The sequence below is a fragment of the Chelonia mydas genome, chromosome 1, assembly GCF_015237465.2.
Source record: "Chelonia mydas isolate rCheMyd1 chromosome 1, rCheMyd1.pri.v2, whole genome shotgun sequence".
In the NCBI taxonomy this organism is placed as follows: Eukaryota; Metazoa; Chordata; order Testudines; family Cheloniidae; genus Chelonia; species Chelonia mydas.
Genome location: NC_057849.1, coordinates 42,041,749 through 42,060,143, shown reverse-complemented (window position 1 = coordinate 42,060,143; position 18,395 = coordinate 42,041,749). Strand labels below are relative to the sequence as shown.

General features: G+C 37.0%; 1 protein-coding gene across 1 annotated transcript in view; it reads right to left on the bottom strand.

Annotated features, from left to right (window-relative positions):
* Positions 1-18,395, bottom strand: part of SGCG (sarcoglycan gamma) — a 125,557-nt gene that overhangs the window by 22,451 nt on the left and 84,711 nt on the right. Inside the window, exon 7 of the mRNA XM_037891116.2 lies at positions 10,315-10,387. Within this exon, the coding sequence (XP_037747044.1) occupies positions 10,315-10,387 (73 nt within the window). The remainder of the gene's footprint in view (positions 1-10,314; positions 10,388-18,395) is intronic.

The window sequence follows — 18,395 nt, the reverse complement described above, 5'->3', positions numbered from 1 at the left end:
AGAAACTTAGTAAACAAAAAATATAACCAGGTTATTTCAGCTTACAAATAATGAAAATCAAATATATATTTTTGATGAATGGGACCATTACAATTATATTTTAGTATAATTACATATACATTTAAGTAAATTATTCAATTTTTAACTCAGATGTATGATGCATATTCTTAAGAATAAAATTATTTGTCCACTTGCTAAGGTTGCTAGAAGTACATCAACAAATATTTTCTACTTTGCATCACTATCACTCCGTAATAGAGTGAAAATTCAAATGTGAAATATTAATAAAATTGCCACACAAGGTTCACTTATAGTTTTGAAATGATGAATTTTATAATTAGGACGAATCTCAGAAAATTTTTCAGAATGAGAGGGCTCCAGCCTCCACTTAGATTTATTTTCTTTACCCCATTCTGGAGAAGGACAATGGTGGTGTGGTCTGACCTTAGATTGTTCCTCGGATCTACCTTGTCTGGTAGCTTCAGTCCTGGGTCCCACACAGATGATGTCCTGAGGATCTTGAGGCCTGTTCTCAAGAGCTGGAGCTGAGTGAGTGGAGTCTCAACTTACTGTAGCACTGAGGGAATTAAATTTCTGGCTCAGGGGATTGTTTTGAATCAAGGGAAGGCCTGTCAGGATCTGAGGTACACCTCATTTATTGCTCTAACAGGAACAATTTTAGGTGAGATTCCATTGACTTTCTGGTTGTAGTATAAAAAGATCTGCAGACTGAAGAATGATCAGGGATATGAGATTCCCCTGAGCAGAAAAGGCACCTGCTGTGGCCGTCAGTTAAAGGAAGGGCCTGTTGCAGGAAGGGCAGAACTTAAACCCAGAGGACATAGTGTCTATCATACTTATGATAAGGCACAAACACCTAAGGAGATTCTCTAGGATAAAAGGAGGAATGGAAAGCTGCCAATGGGCAGAAAAGCTATTAATTAACTAATTATAAACTAATAATCTAAATCTATATAAAATGTTTATAAAAAACTAACTAGTTGCTAATGAGACACAGGGATGACATCACAGTTCCAAATCACTACCATCGGTAGTAAGAGGAAACTGAGGGTCAGTTGGGTTTGTGTGGCCCTTTATGGCCTTGGTAGTAAGGGGAGCAAGGACAGGCAGGGTGTAGGCATGGCTCCAAACCCGGGTGTGCTTGCTAGAAAGTTCCAAATTCAAACACAGGGTGCATATGCACCGAAAGTGAGATTGATGTAAAAAATTACTTGAAAAAATTATTTTGCTAAAGCTAAAAAATAATTTTTGAGATCTTGTCTCACAGTAAAGAACTCCCCTCCTGGCCTAATCTACTATGCCACCACCACCTTCAAGTTTTTAGAACAGGCCTCTTTGATGAAGTCTATAAGCCCTAGACCTTGTAGACCTCGCTGGAATCTTAGGCATGAATAAAAGTATGAACCAAAGAAGGTGAACCAAAGTTGGCATGGCCTTGGCAGAATAGTAACACTACAGGCATTAGCTGAACAAGTAAGCACATTCCTGATGAGAGAATGGTACAGAAACACATCAAGTAACTACATAAACACATACCTAAGAGATGGTACAAGAACTCACTGACCCTTTGTAAAGATAAAGAGGGGATGACAGGATAATGGATGAGATTGTTTTGTTCAAATTAGCACGTATAAAGTACGGGATAATGACAAAAAGCATACAGAATGTAATATGTAATGTGTTGTACCAATGCTTAAAAGGAGACGTCATAGGAGGGTCATCTTTGTATTGGCCTGTTATGTTGACTGTGCTTTTACCTTGTCATGGGCATACATATGTTAGTGTCCCTGTGACCTGTTGGACAGGGCTTTGCTGAAAATAAACCTCACCGAGCGCCTTTGCCACTGAACCAAGCATGCTGTGGTCTTTTTTTTATGACTAACATTGAGGTCTGCTGAATCAGCAAGCTGCACTGTCTGCTGGTGCCAAGTACAGAGGAGCTCCCAAAACCAGCAACACTCTGCAATACTAACAGACCTCACTACAATGAATTACACGCTGAGTTTGATAATGAATATACTCTTAGCACACTCATTTTTATTCAATAGAAAAATCTTGAATTATAAGAGAGCTATTCTCAAATTTCTTTTTATTGAAAAAGCTGTTAGAGTCAATGATTATTGTTTCATACGATAAACACTATTGATTTGTACTCAACTATGGCAATATTTTAGGTGACTTTAAAACAAAACAAAATAAATAAAAAACCTAAAAGCAACAAACCAACAAAAAACGCCAAACAAAACTATGAATGCTTTACTAAGGGCAATTCTTTTCACTTGTGCTCAGTGTTTCAGATGACCCATGCCACTTTCAGTTATAGCATTTTATCTCCATGACGTAATTCCATTGAAATGTAATTGTTCACATATAAAACTGAGGCTGTTCTCCATATCATAGCTATTCTTTGACCTTTTCACTGTTGTACTTTCAAATCCTCCACATTCATGATTCAGTTCTCTGTTTACTAAAGGTAAATTGTCATAACAAGAAACACTTCCAGTTGAACTGATTATACTATGATTAACTAGCAAGGTATTTGAATAAGTCAATATTATTTGCATACTCTTATGTTTAGCACTAACTATTTATTTCTCTTTCACATCCTACTCTATTCAGATTTGAATCCTGCAACATGTATTTGCATGATGAATTACCTAATAATTTCTTATTGTCTTCTATTTTAATTTGCCATAAAACAACTCCATCAACTTCAGAAGCCAAATTCACTGCTGATGTAAGCAGTAAGGATGTAAGAGGCTATATTTTTAAAGTTAAGTACACACAATTGTATATGTACTTTTGCATGTTCCTAACATATATGCAAAAACTAGATATGCACAGGCAAATAGAACACAGCTATTTGTGTGCCTAATTGATTAATAGGTTTATAGACTTTAAGGCCGGAAAAGACTATTATGATTATCTAGTCTGACGTCCTGAACAAAAATTTCACTCAGTAATTCTTTCATCAAGCCCTTAACTTCTGTTTGGAGCAATGCATATTTTTAGAAAGATAGTGTGTCACCTGAATGCACAAATGCTTGATTTGTGCCTTCAATAATGTAAAATTGGACATGCTTAACTTTAAAATTCTGACTCTAAATTTCAAAAATATTTTTATTTTAGAAAATATGGTCTACTTAGATGTCATTTTGTGTTGACTTCAATTATACTTGAAAACCATTTTACACAGGCTTTACTCATCCCTCTCAGTGCTATACTGTGCTATTTGCCCCTGTGCACCCACACATATTTCTGAATGGGATATTTGTCTTGAAGAGCCACAAAATTCTATACTCATATCAGTCTACACATTCTCTTCTCTTCCTTTTAATCTGTGGGCATACTTCCATACTTTTGTCTTTTTGTATATTGTTTGATAAATTGTTGGACTGGAATGATGTATGAACCAGTATGGCTAAAATAACGTCACCCATCAGAAGAACGGGTCGGTCTTAAGAGTGTCCCTTAAAATACATAAGTATGGCAAGAACTATCTTAAGTCTGTGTGCTTAAGAGAAGAATGACACAATAAAGGGTTTTCTGAGTTATGAACCTGCAGCTTGTGCATTCTTTTATTTGAGAGTCCATTTGAGTTCTAAATAAAAGTAACAAAAAGGGTTTCAGATAGTTCAGATAGAGCTTATCTGTGGTGCTCAGGGATCAGAGGGAATGGTGCAGCACAGTCAGCTGATTCCCCCATGCTACTGATGAATAGGAGAGAGTTGATCCATAGGCAGACAGGTCTGGGGAATGCACATTTTCCAAGTGAGGTTTGTATGGCAGAACATTAACGTGATTAAGCTTCAAGGATTATGGTTAACTGAGTTATACTTTATGTAAGTAATGCAACTAAAACATTCAGAGTCCTGGGGCAAATACATTTACAAGATCTTCTTGATTCTAAAACAGCATTGAGTTCTAATGACACCTTCAAAAGGCTGTAAAGCAATTTTAAACAACGTTAATCAGCTAGTCAAAAGGTACCAGTTATGATCATAACAGCTTGGTGACTGGTGTGCTACTTTTCCACCCATCTTAAATACAGAGGTCTTTTCCATCTATTTCGCCACTGTCACTCAATGCAGTAGTGTTACAAAGGGTGAGGAATAAAGATCAGGACCCAGATACAATTAAAATGAAACCTTCAGCTTCTCTTAAGCAGACAGTTGTGGTAAAGAGTGATAAGCAAAGCTATTTCAAAAGAGGTTTCTATGATGACCTCAATTTTCCAATGTGCTGACTCTCAAGGTAATTAAAAAAGACAGAGGCCCCAGTGAATGTGATTGAATCTGGCATTTCACAGATGCTTCCAGCATAGCTTTTGAATGACTTTAATTGTACTATAATGCAACATATTCTGTCATAAAGGTTTACTCTCTATTAAAGGTACTATTTGCACTACTATAGTTAAAAGTTCTATTAGTATTTCCATTCTGAACCTTTATTTTCAGAAGTTTATAATTCTGTTGTAAATATTCACTCCCAGTTTAAATTTGTCATGCATTTTTTTACTATGTAAGCACATTTTTCTTTACTGAATAGAAGACATTTAAATTTTGAACATTATAAATTATACAAACTTACTTATAAAACCTCTGAAAGTTAGTTGTTTGTGCACTGTGTGTGTGTGTATGTGTGTGTGTGTGTGTGAGAGAGAGAAGTGCTAGCTAAAAGGCATAAGACCATAGAGTCCTAAAAATGTTTCTATATTATGATTACAAATGTATACTTATGTCATAACCTGTAAATCAACCAAGACTAACCAAAACTTCATACAAAGTAACAAAAACAAAAATAAAGACATTTACTCTCAGGCATGAAAGAAAAACTTGACCTATGTTAGCCAATACATATATGTTAGGCGTAATATACACCACATTAATGGGCATTATGCAAAAAGTTACATTATGCATGAATGGTATGTCCTAGCACAGACTGGGATATACCTCTACATCCAGCTGGTTTGGAATGTGGTATCCAAAGCAGAGATAAGGAAAGTATAGAACTGGTGGGTTAGATTTTAGTGTTGAGTAAAGAGTTTTGTAGCTTGTAAAATCATACTATAAATACTACTAGCTGAAATGCATATCTTTGAAACATACCTTCTATGGACGGTAAACATGCTGTGTTTGCTTCCTGGAACGAGAGTATGTATGTCTCCTTTTTGTATTTTCTGCTTTGTCTTTAGACAATAAATTTGGCTAAGTCCAGTTATTTGGTCTCAAACATTTTTAAGAATGAACCGTGAGTGTAATCAAACAATTGACTCTACCTTTTAGTCAATACCTACTATATTTGTTAATTTATATTTAAGGTGATGCAGACTGCAATTCTTAATAAAGAGCCTATTAGACAGAGCTATGCAGGTAGTTTATAGTTGTCAAAAATAGGCATAAGTAGCTCAAAGTGACTGCCCCCCAACACATAAGATAATTTGAAAACTAAAAAAAATTAATAAAGGTCTCTAAAATAAGAGAGAAATAAGATTTAATTCCTCACTGGAAAGGGAGTCTGAGATTGGATCACAGATTCCATGGCAGCAGAATTTCAGGACATATATCAAGGGGACAGTGCTTTGAGACATTTGTCCCTGGGATTGGCAGCTCTAGACTAACTCCATGTCTCTACTGGATCAAACACAACTCTGCAGTAAGATATGCTACTCAAGGAAAATCAGTGAATATGCCTGTTTTGTCCTATGTTGTTCTCCTTCTATCATGACAATGGTGGACCACAAAAAACTCTTACCTATATGAAATGAATGTTTAATATTCACCCACTTTACCAAATGCTCTGAATACCTCTCAAGAAATAAAAATAAACAGCATTAAAATAGGACCTAGTCAAGCATGTGTGAGACAGTGTTTAAAAATATATTCCAAGAGACTCTGAAAAGGTGTTGGGAATATAGCTTCCTGATGAGACGAAATATTAGAAATGAGATGAAGAAGAGCAATGAAACTAGAAAACTCAACCCCACTTAATAAGTCAGTGTTTTACTATTATAATTAGATTAGTCTAAAAAAAAATAGCTGCATAACTTGTAGGCCATAACAGAACAAAAGTAGTATACCTGGAAAAATTCCTTTCACATTAGAACTCAAAGTATTTTCAAATATAATCAATGTGCAGAAGTATGTAAAATTGGTACCCAGCTTCTAACAGAGACAAATTGAGGTATTTCTTAATTACATGGCCAGAAGTGGTGTCCCTGGAAAGATAGAAGATACTAACTATTTTAACTAGCTCTTTTCATGGATTTTATTAGTGCACTAACTGAAGAGAACAGAATAATTCAAACTGCAATAATGAAGTACTTCATGTTTTTTTTAACCAACCTGAGAATGAAAGAGTACATAAGCATGAATATACACCAAGCAAATTAATGCCAGTGTTTATAAAAATTATACTGCAATGGAATTGTCTCACAATTAGAGAACAGAAATGCTATACAGCTACTGAGACACAATTGTAGAATTACTTTTCAGTTATGTAATTCATTCCACTGTGATTGGCTGGTGTTTCTAATTTGCATTATGACAGCAAATACTAATCCCTGTACTTTGATTAGTTGAGAGCCATTATTAGGCAGTTAGCAGGTAGGCATTTGTATTACTACAATAATCAAACAATGATTTTACAAATCACTCTCTCTGGTTAGCCACTAGCTCTCTATGTGTTTCCCTCAGAATTCTTATCTATATGTCCATAAGAAACACGACTACTTCAGTTTCTGACCCTATCCCCACCCTATTACCCATTTAACTCATACAAGCATATAACTGGATTACAAAACAAAGTCATTTTACTGGGTGGGAAAGGGGCTAAGCCTTCATCATTGGGGAGGAAATACTAAGAAGAGTCCTGTGGGGGCCATATTTGTTGTGAACATTTACATGGAGAGTTCTGATAGCAGCAGCCAATCACAGCAGATAGATTTACAGTAACTAAATACAATGGGAGGGGTGATAAAATACTTCCGCATAATCATATCCTCAAGTTACCATAAAGTGTACAATTACTACATCTTAGGCTAATAAACATCTATTCCCTTGGTGCCTTTTAGCCTTAGATACAGACATTTTCTCAAAACAGGGAGCATCCTCAAGTTGTCATTTAAAGATTCAGAGGAATGTCCAACACAATTCTCTTGTTAAAAACAGGGCTAGAATTTGTCTGGGGAAATATTGAAACCTCTTCAGAATATCCTGAAGGCCATTAAGAATTCATAATCTGGAAAAATAACTCAATGGTTAATTTTATAGGAATTTCTCAGATACCTTGATAACATTTTATGTGTACAATATACGTATAATAACACTTTGACAAAGGTTCAACTCTCTGGAATATTGAGAACATTATTATTACAGTTAATAATTATGGTGATATTAAAATCTAAGAAAAGCGTGGAGCTGTGTAGGTCATATGTTCTCACCTCACTTGAGAGCGTGGATATAAAAGTCTTGGACAAAGTACTGGCAGAATGCCCAGAACTGATTGCACTAAAAGTGATTCACTCTGACCAATAGGATTTATGCTCAGAAGGTCTACTTGTATGGCTCTAAGACATCTATTTAAACACCAATATCAGATGAAAATTAGTTCTGACCTTAGATGTTAGGTAACTATCTTATTGCTGCCCAGAAGGTTGGATAAGCAGACACACAGATAAACTATACAGCAGGGAGAACATACAGAGTAGACAACCGTTATCCTAAAAACTGAAGCATCTCACACTCCAAAAATGCGAATGCCTAGCTCAGACAAATTACGTTGAGGTTTATAAAGGATTTGTATATCTAAATGTAACAGGTGAAAAACTGTCTAAATATTACTTTAGTATTAGAAAAATAAAAATAATTTATATCATAGGAAGTGAACAATATGCCTTACAATGACAACCTCTAAACATGAGCTGTATGTTATTTAGGGATATAAAGTATAAAAGAAGTAGAACACCAAAGTACTATAAATTATAAAAGAAAAAAAGTATTGGCATCACAATGGAGAGAATGTTTGAATTCTGACTCTAACTTTAGGAAAACTAGGGCATCTGTTTCCATCTCAAGGTAGAATTTCTCTCTCTCAGCATTTGAAAGGCTAGAACTAGAACTACTTAAATGAAGAAAATTTTTGGTCTGTGTTATTGCAGCTTTTATCAGCTTTTGTCTAATTTTATACTAGGGGTATAAAAAAAGTGAACCCACACCTCCTTTTCCTTCTGAGTGCGACTTATGAATGCAGCCGCTTAATCTGGAAAGGACTCCATTTGTATTGCTTCACATTCTAAAGCAAATGGGATAATGAAAAGACAGACACCAAGGCAAGAGTAATGGCACTGCCCTGTCTCCATTATTTATCAACAAGAAGATATGGTCTAACAAACTTGTCACTTCTTCTTGAATAAATCAGTCTCTTTTGAAATTCAACACTAGGGTTACAAATCCAGGAGACTGTGTAATTGAGAAAGACATTTGTGTCAACATTGTTTGCTTTGATGCACTAAACCCTAATGACATACACAGAGAACAATGAAGGAGGTCTCAATGCATATGCTATAAATTGAAGGGTATGAACATTAAGTGCTTTGCAGTTAAAACACCCTTGACACACAGGGCCCAAAATACATTTGAGGCTGATGGTTTTTATTCAAGTCTCAGTACCTCTAGTACTACTTGCTACACCCTTAACCACTTAATATCACATTAGCCTGTGAGACAGCCTGCAGAATATAATCATTTGACCAGAAGAACCACTAGGGGGATGAAGAGCAGAATATTAAATTAGACTCTAAAAAGGCATTGTGATATTTGAGGTGAGGGAGTAAGTGATATAGCTTGTTCCCTACCAAGCTAATCTGACCAGGAGGTACAGATTTAAATTTGGAATAACTTGATGCCAAAACAATGAACAACAGAATTTATAAACTCAATCTATTATTATATAATTATAAAATTAATTATTTTAAATAAATAGACTTTGGAACAGTTTCTGATCCCACTAACTCAATATATTGAACATGGACAACTAGTTGGGATTTTAGACATTCCACTTGAGCACTGGCAACTCAACGTAACATTCTAGAGCTGAACCTGTGCTTTTAGTTGGCATGGCCAACTCACTAAACAGATACTGCGAAGGGTATGCTTATCCATGAAGGTCAACTTTTCAGTACACTTCAAGTATCCTGAAGGCTTTTCTTGAAATTTAACTATCCAGTTTGGAAGTTCAGCCAGTGACATGAAGAAAGGCCCATGAACCTTAAAGATTTTTTCTTTTTTCCCCCACACCCAAAATAGTGATCAGGGTAAAGAAGGAGCCCAGGGAATAAAACCACAGAAGAGGGAGTCCCTCCTGAAGCAGCAGACTGGAAGTGAGTGAATGAGAGAGCTAGTGTGGGTGGGGGAGTTGTCTCTTTCCCTCTTACCCTGATCTTTGGCATAGCTATTTAAAAATTAAATATAAGACTATCACATGCTGAATGTAGAGTGAATTTATCTCTTCTCCACAATCCAAACATGATTTACTTTGGCTAAAATACCCTAAAATTCACAGCACTCTGTGTGAAAGAACAATATCCCAGGATTAGGGAGATCTGGAACATGACAGGTGCAGAACACATTTAAAGTTATTTTCTCACCAAAAAATACTCCTTAATGCTACAGAGCTGGACTTTTTTATGTTTAAGTGGCCAGTCATCCTTTCCTTGGGTTGTGTGGCTTGACTGAGAACCACCACATACATCCTTCAAAGTCTGCATTTCTGCAGAGGTTTTCTATTGGCTTGTGCCAGATACCACTGTGGAGGCCATTTTTCCCCTAGTACAAGTTTTGTCCAAAAAAAATCTTAACTACATAACTATTGGTCAGTGATGAAGTATTTTTTTAACTTAATGCAGATAAACGACTTCTACTATACCGTAATAAAGAAAAATGTAAATGTTACTTTAAGTGTTCCAAATAAAGTCAAGTATAAGTTTAGATGAGGGAAATTAAAAGCTTTAAAACACTACAGTACATTACTTTAATGATCATGAATATACTCATCATGAATATATACCAATGATCAATCTCAGAAATTCATCTCTATGTGAATCCTCAAAATAATAGAACATAAATAAGTCACAAAATAGGACAAAAAGGGAATAATATTACCAGCAATTACTGTAAATATTGTTGGGATGCCCTAATGGTCACATTTATGTTTACCTAAAAGAAAATGTGAATATCTGTAGATAATTATATTTTACATAAAACACATATATATTTTTTATGCAGAAGTTCTTACCTAAGTGGTTTAAAAGCCTCTGCTCTGACAAGTGGTGTCTCTACAGAATGTTCAAAGAGGGCCCCTTCTGGCCCTGAAAGACAGGAAAATATATAATGGAAAATGTAAGAAAATTGTACACTGATTTGTGCGCCATTGCAGTATCATAAATTAGATTTCTATACATTAACATCAAGGCAGATATATTAACAATATGTTTAAAGTTCTGAGGCCAATACCAGAAGAAGAAGAAAAAGGCAAAGTGAAGAGTGCAAATACAAATCACCAAAATGAATACAAAATCCTCTTGAAATGTACAAATAAATTGTTGAGATAGTTACTACAGTGACCCCTTCATATTCAAACAGTTGGGTAAATGTGAGATTTGCATTAAAATTAATAGCAGCTGCATAACTGAAACCCCACAAGTCTTTTGAAAATATTTAAGTCTTGTACAATACCACAAAAACAAAGATATTCAGAGTTTGGACTGAAATTTCTTCTCAGGTATTGCATCATACTGTATGGTAACATCACCAATTATTTAGACTTCCCTGTCTTTAGACTAAATTGGTGAGTAAAGCACAGACTTTCAGCATTAAGAAAAAAAAGACAGGGAAACACCAATTTTGACCACAAAATGAACAATTTAAACCTTAGTGACAGACATTTATTATAACTTGTGAATGATAATCATAAAAGAATCATAACATGAGTTCAAGACAGTAATCCCTGAATATTAATCTCATATTTCTGCATTGCTCTAACAAAAACAATCTGGTAGCAGAGAGAAAAAGGAAAGGTTACTCACCTTGTGTAGTAACTGGAGTTCTTAGAGATGTGTGTCCTTGTGGGTCACACTTTAGGTGGCAGTGGGTCCCGGTGCCGTTGATCGGAGATTTACGGAAGCAGTGTCTGCGCGGGTCGAATGTGTGCAGTAGGCATCTCATGGTGTCGTTGGTGCCGTGTGTAGCACACGCAGAACCCGAGCCCTCCAGTTCCTTTTCTAGTCCGCAGAATCCTCACTGCGAACTCTGAAGTAGAAGGGAGGAGGGCGGATAGTGGAGCACCCACAGGGACACACATCTCAAAGAACTCCAGTTACTGCACAAGGACATGCTTATCTATGCGAGAGATAATGGAGACAGCATGCTTAGAGGTTAAGACAAAACTGGCTTAATAATGCTCTTTGGCTACAATTTGGTATAGCGCTGTATCATACTATTCTACAAATTCAGGTCAAAAATATATCCACAGTACTGCCACAGTCCACTTGAGATCAACAGATGCAGATGTATGAACTGACCCCCAAAGGCCATGCTGTGAAGAGATTATGTGATGCCAACAGACCCCAGTTGTCGGCAGGTGGAATTGAACCTGGGGCCTCTAGAGCTAAATGCATGAGCCTCTACTGCAGGAGCTAAAAGCCATAAGCCCATAGAGCAGACACATTCATCTCTCTCTACTTAGTCTCGGTGCCACTAGATGGGATGGAACACCACACCCAGGAGGTGTGTGGGTTACATACTTCCCCTAGCTGCGGAAGTGCATCCCGCGCTTTAGAGACTTCCCCTTTTAAATGCTGGATGAGCCCCTACTTGTAACGCTAACAGACCCCGGTCGTCAGCGGGTGGGATTGAACCTCGGGCTTCTGGAGCTTAGTGCATGAGCCTCTACTGCATGAGCTAAAAGCCATATGGCTGTTAGCTAAGGCTGTAGAGCAGACTCATCAATCTCTCTCTCTAAGTGGTCTCGGCACCACTAGCTGGGACAGAACCCCACACCAAGGAGATGTGTGGGTCCATAAAAGAAAAGTAACCCTTAGTTACTTAATGGTATAATAGACTACAAAAAAGCCCTTAATGCTTAATAGACTACAAAAGTTATGATGTCACACTCCAAGCGGGTAACCGTGAAGAAGGGGATTACTTTCCAAACAACTGGTGTAGGGTTATAACGATGAAAAAGGTCATTTTGTTTCCCTGTAAACTCTGTAACTAACTGTTTTAATAGGTAAGTGAGTGTATGTTACTAATCATTGAACCTTTAAGCAGTGAAAAGATGTGTTGGGATTGCTGCAATGTGGTTTAAATCGCCAACCATGTGGTGTGTCAGCCAGCCTTAACGCTATAATGCTTGCCGCCAGGAGCACAGTTAGTACATAACAATATTCAAATGCACCATGGCAGAAAGAGGAAAAAGAAAACCCTCAGGAGCTGAGTATCGTAAACGAAAGGCTGAGAAGGAAAAGGACCAAACAAAACAGCAGGTATCCTTCCTGAAATATCTTCTCTTTAATCCAAATAAAAATGGAAGCAGTTCATAGCATCCAGATGAAGGAATTTTACTTGGAGAGGAGGTTAGCTCACATCCGCATGGAAGCAGTTTGGAACATCAAGATGAAGGTATATTACTTTGAGATGAGGGTAGCTCACATCCACAAAAAAGCAATTTGGAAACTCAAAATGATGGAAATCTATTTCTAGATGAAGGCAGCTTACAGCATCAGACTGATATGGAAGTGGATAAAATGTATTCACCTTCAGAGACACATGCAGAAATTGAAGTAAATGAAGTAAAAGGAAGAAAGGATGAGGAAATTACAAACAAGTTACAGTATAACCCATCCTCATGGCCTAGATGTGATGACAGTGTGCGGCAAATTCTCATGGAACGTGGACACGAACAAGTTCATGAATTTCCCTTCCCTAAGGATGGAAATAAAAGAAAATTCTCTGCTCATCATTACAAGAGGAAACTCATTAATGGGGAAGAAATTCATCAAAACTGGTTACAATATTCAGTGTCGAAGGACTCTGTGTTTTGCTTTTGCTGCAAGTTGTTTAGAAATCAAGCAATTGGTACATCACTTACTGAAAATGGTTCAAAGGACTGGAAACACATATCTTCAATTCTCTCTTCACATGAAAGAAGTAGAACATTTGGAATGTTTTCAAAATTGGAAAGAACTTGAATTTACAATTGAAAAAAGGAAAAACTATTGATGAAGAAAATTTATGTGTGATGAAGGAAAAAGAAGACTATTGGCAACAAATATTAGAGCATCTGATTGCTTTAGTGAGAGTTCTCGGTGGGCAAAATTTAGCATTCCACGGCCACGGTAGAAATGAAAAATTATATGCTTCAGGTAATAGAAACTTTTTAAAATTTGTTGAATACCTAGCTTTGTTTGATCCAGTCATGAAGGAGTATCTACATAAAATAACTGATCATGAAACACAGGTTTATTACATAGGAAAAAATATGCAGAATGAACTAATTCAAATCCTTGCAAATGCCATTAAAAAGAAAGTTGTAGAAGCTGCCCATGCTGCAAAATACTTTTCAATAATACTGGACTGTACGTCAGATGTAAGTCATGTTGAATAAATGACGATGATCTGTTTTGTGGATACGGAAAAGTCTGCATATGAAGATAATGCTGAAGTGCTCATAAAGGAACATTTTTTGAGTTTCGTACCACTGAAGGAGGCGACTGGAGCATTTATGATTGAAATTATTCTACAAGAGCTTGAAACAATGTCATTATCTGTTGAAAACTTACATGGCCAAGACTATGATAATGGGAGTAATAGGAAGGGTAAAGACAATGGTGTGCAAAGGAGAATGATGGAAATCAGTCCTAGGGCGTTCTCTGAATTTGGTTGTCAATGATGCTGCTAGATGCTGTTTGGAGGAAAGCAATTTCTTTGACCTGGTACAACATGTTTGTGTGTTTTTCCTCAGGCTCAACATGCCGTTGGGAGATTCTGACTCGTCATGTAAATTCTCTAACTGTGAAACCACTTAGTCAGATAAGATGGGAGAGTCGCATTGATGCTTTGAAGCCTCTTCGCTATGAACTTGGAAACATTTATGATGCCCTAATTGAAATTTCTGATACTACCTTTACGAGATCATCTGGCAATACAGCACATTCAGATGCAGAAGCTCTTGCAAATGGCCTTTCCAAGTTCAAATTTGTGACTTCATTCATTTTGTGGTATAATTCCTTTTCAAGATTAACCTTACTAGTAAGCAGCTTCAGGAAAAGAACTTGAACATACATTCTGCTATTCAAAAACTGCAGCAAACTAAAAATATTCTGGAGGAATTCAGAAGCGATGAAGGGTTTGAAAGAACACCGGTAGATTCTCTCGAGCTTGAAGAAATAGCCTTTCCAACAGAATTTGAACTGGAGCCAGTTTGCATTCGGCAAAAGAAACAGCAGTTTTCGTATGAAGGATGAGACACCCATTCAGAACCCAAAACAAAGGTCAAATTTCTACTTTGCAGTCCTTGACACTGCTATTCATTCGCTTGACGAAAGATTTCAGCAGATGCAGCAGCTAGAGTCAGTATTTGGCTTTCTATGTGATATCCACAGCTTGCAAAAGAAAACAGCAAAACAGATAAGAGAATTTTGTATAAAACTGGAGTCGGCATTGACTCATGAAAATTCAAAAGACATTGATGCTACAGATTTGTGTAGTGAGCTTCAGGCTTTTTCAAGATGACTTAAGAAACATTCCACTCCTGAAGAAGTACTAAAGTTTGTTTGTGAAAATAAACAGACAGTTTTCCAAACATTTTTATTTCGCTACACATTCTCTTAACTTTGCCAGTTTCCATAGCGAGTGGGGAATGTAGCTTCTCAAAGTTAAAATTGATAAAAGCATATCTGCGTTCAACAATGGTGCAAGAGCAATGTGTTGGACTTGCTACAATGTCAATAGAGCATGAAACAGCTGGTAAACTGGATCTAAAAGAAATAGTGACTGAATTTTCAAAACTTAAAGCAAAAGAAGTCATGTTTTAAGAACACAGAGTGTTTTTTATTTGGAGTGTTTTGTAAATTAAAGTTAAAGTTTAAAGAGCTTTCTTATTTCTTTCTATACTGGATGTAGTGGTAAAGGCAGTTAAAGCAGGCTAGTGTAATAGATGATTTTGGATTTGTAATAAAAATTAACATTTTTAATGCATTTTTATTTGAAATTGGACTGAAATATCATCTAGCTGTCATGCACAAATCTATTCTGAAAATTTTGTGTCTCTATTTTATCTGATCTCAGAAACATTGGCTGGACAGACGGACGGACAAACCGAATAATTAAGCCTCTGTTTAAAAAAAAACGCTTAAAAAAATTAAAAGGAAAAAAGGGACAAAATGTTTCCCAGTTTAACAAAAACCTCAGCCTAGATCTGCCCTTGGGACTTGGGGATGGGGGGCACCGATTGCGTGGTTAGCCTAGGGTGCCAGTTGCTGGCAGCTAGTCTTGGGCCACCCCTGGTTAGCGGCATTCCTTATCCACTATCATATCCCAATATCCATATTTGGAATCAAGTACTGAGACTATTTTTGCTGTTGCCAGGTCAGGACATTTCTGCGCTTACAGGTTGATATCAGTGAGCCTTTTTTAGTGCTTTGTTTAGACTGCCAGGGTCTATGCAAATGCATCACTTTCCTGACTTCTCAACAGTTACTACACTGATTATCCAACTTGTTGACCCTCTGACTTTAGCGAAGTCTTTTTTTCCATATGTTTTCTATTTTTAGCCTTCTTTTTCCATTCGTTTTATTACTCCCATTATTTGTTTCTCTTAATGCAATGGAGGAGGAAGTGAGGCAGAAACATCATGGCAATCTTTTAACAGCTTTGCTCTTGGGATGCCACAGAGGATTATCTGCTCTGGACATGTTTTTTGTTTTGCTTGTGTGTCTACTGTATGAATCATAGATTCATAGAGTTTAGAGACAGAAGGCATCATCAAATAATCTAATCTGACTTCCTGTATGTCACAGGCCACCAACACCTACCAGCATCTACACACTAAACCCAATAACTGAAATTAGACCAAAGTATTAGAGCCCATAGGAAACTAGACTATTATGTGTCACATGGAGAAATTAGGATGGACTAAGGTGCACCAACATCTGAGGTCCCTGCAATGGCAGGGAAATTATTAAGTAAAATTATACTCCGATAATCCTGCCAAGTGACCCCCAGCCACCGACTGCAGAGGAAGGCAAGAAAAAAAAAATATCCAAGGTCACCACCAATCTGACCTGAGGGAAAATTCTTTTCCAATCCCACAGACAGTGATCAGTTAGACTCTGAACACACAAGCAAGAACAGCTAGCCAATCACCTGAAATAAAAGATCCTCAGTACCACCTCAGAGCACTAGTCCACCCTGTCCAGTCTCCCATTTCCATCCATGGCAATCTCTGATGCTTCAGAGGAAGGAGACCAAACCACACCCACCAGAATACATGGGGGGATACCTTCCTGACCCCTTCAGGAGGCTGACTGAATTCCTGTAGCATGAATAAATCATTTATCCTAGATTTAGTGTCACTAGGTTCATGCATGAATTCACTTGTTTTAGCTGTAAGTAGTGACTTCTGTGTTATCTGTATTACCTTAAATTTAGCTTATATACTTTGTCTTGGTATTCTGCTTGCAATTTACATTATCCTGGTGGGATTATGATCATGACATTGTATAATTATAATTTAGTTTTAGTTGGTTGCAATTTTGCTTCCTTCTCTTGCATAATAATGAGGAAGTCTTTGTTACCCAGCACATTCACTGATGCCCCACTATCTATTTGGCATTCAATTTCCTGTTTGTTTATGTGCTCCTATCTTGTCTTTGCATCTGGTGAGAGTTTGAGCATTACAAACCATTTACATCTGCTATTTTGCATTACACTAATGTCATATACATGCAAAGGTTCATCCTGTGAGCCACTGCTTGCTTCCTCAATATGGTGCATTCTTCTTTGCTTTTCTGTTTGCAAGCAAGGACATGTTTCCTCTTGCCACAATTATTGCCATATGGAGGGCATTTTCCATTATCATATTTTTCTCCATAGTATCTACAGGTCTTCCTTTGCATTTTGTCTGTCTCCCCTGCTTTGTATTTGTGCATTTGTTTCTGCATTAATTTTGGTGTGTTTTTCCTTGCATTTTCATGCTTTCCCTGTGCTACTTGGTAACTTATCTCTGTGTCTGCTCCACTTATACTCTGCATTTGGATGTAAGCTTGTTCACTCTGAAAAAAAGCTCTTTTTGGCAATGCTAAATGTTGTCTGATTATCAACTAGAACCACAGCCAACATTAGACAAAACTTTTAAGAGGTATTGCTGACTATCACCTTTCAGCATGGATATTGGCACTCTTTTCAAACCAAAAAACCCCAAACTGAGCAAAGCTGAAATGAAGGTTTTAGTATGTATCATTAATTTAAGAGGAAAATATGTAACTGAGAACTATGGTTTAACACACACACACACACACACACCCATCTGAAAACCAGGAAATTAAAATGTAAGGTTACATTTCAAATACAAAAAACAAACTATTAACAGAATACTATTCACCTCTCCATGCACCATCTATAACACTTATGTGTTATTGCCTTGGAAACTCTATTGTGACATTGCATATTTATATGTTTTTGATGAGATTACAAGTATGTTTCATAAAGGGAAAAATGTTGGTGTAATATTCTTAGATGCCTGGAAGGCATTTGCTTTGTATTGCATGGTATTTTGATTAAGAAACTAGTACCATACAGTCAACATGACACACATTAAATGGATTAAAAACTGGCAAACTGATAAGTCTCAAAATGTGATTGTAAACAGGGAATAATCATTGAGTGGGGCTACTTCTAGTGGGGTCCCACAAGGATTGATTCTTGACCCGATGTCATTTAACATTTTTAGTAAGAACCTGGAAAAAACAAAATCATTAATGATAAAGTTTGCCAGTGATACAAAGATCAGAGGAGTGGTATGAGGAATCATGGGCCTTGAACATGGGGTCACAGATCTCCAGGTAGTGCTCAGACCATGGCCACCACTCCATGGCTCACTCTAAACTACTATGGCAGGTATTTCTCCTTCTGTACATTGCTCCCTAAACTGCAGCACTGGGATGTAAGGGTGCAGCATGATCAAGAGAGGCCAGAAATCAGGCTTCCTATAACCCTGGATCCCAACCAGATTTTAGAGGGACTCCTAGGTATTCCATTGCAACCTCACCCCTCGAGTCATGGCAGCTCAAAAGCATTATTAGCAATACAACCATTGGT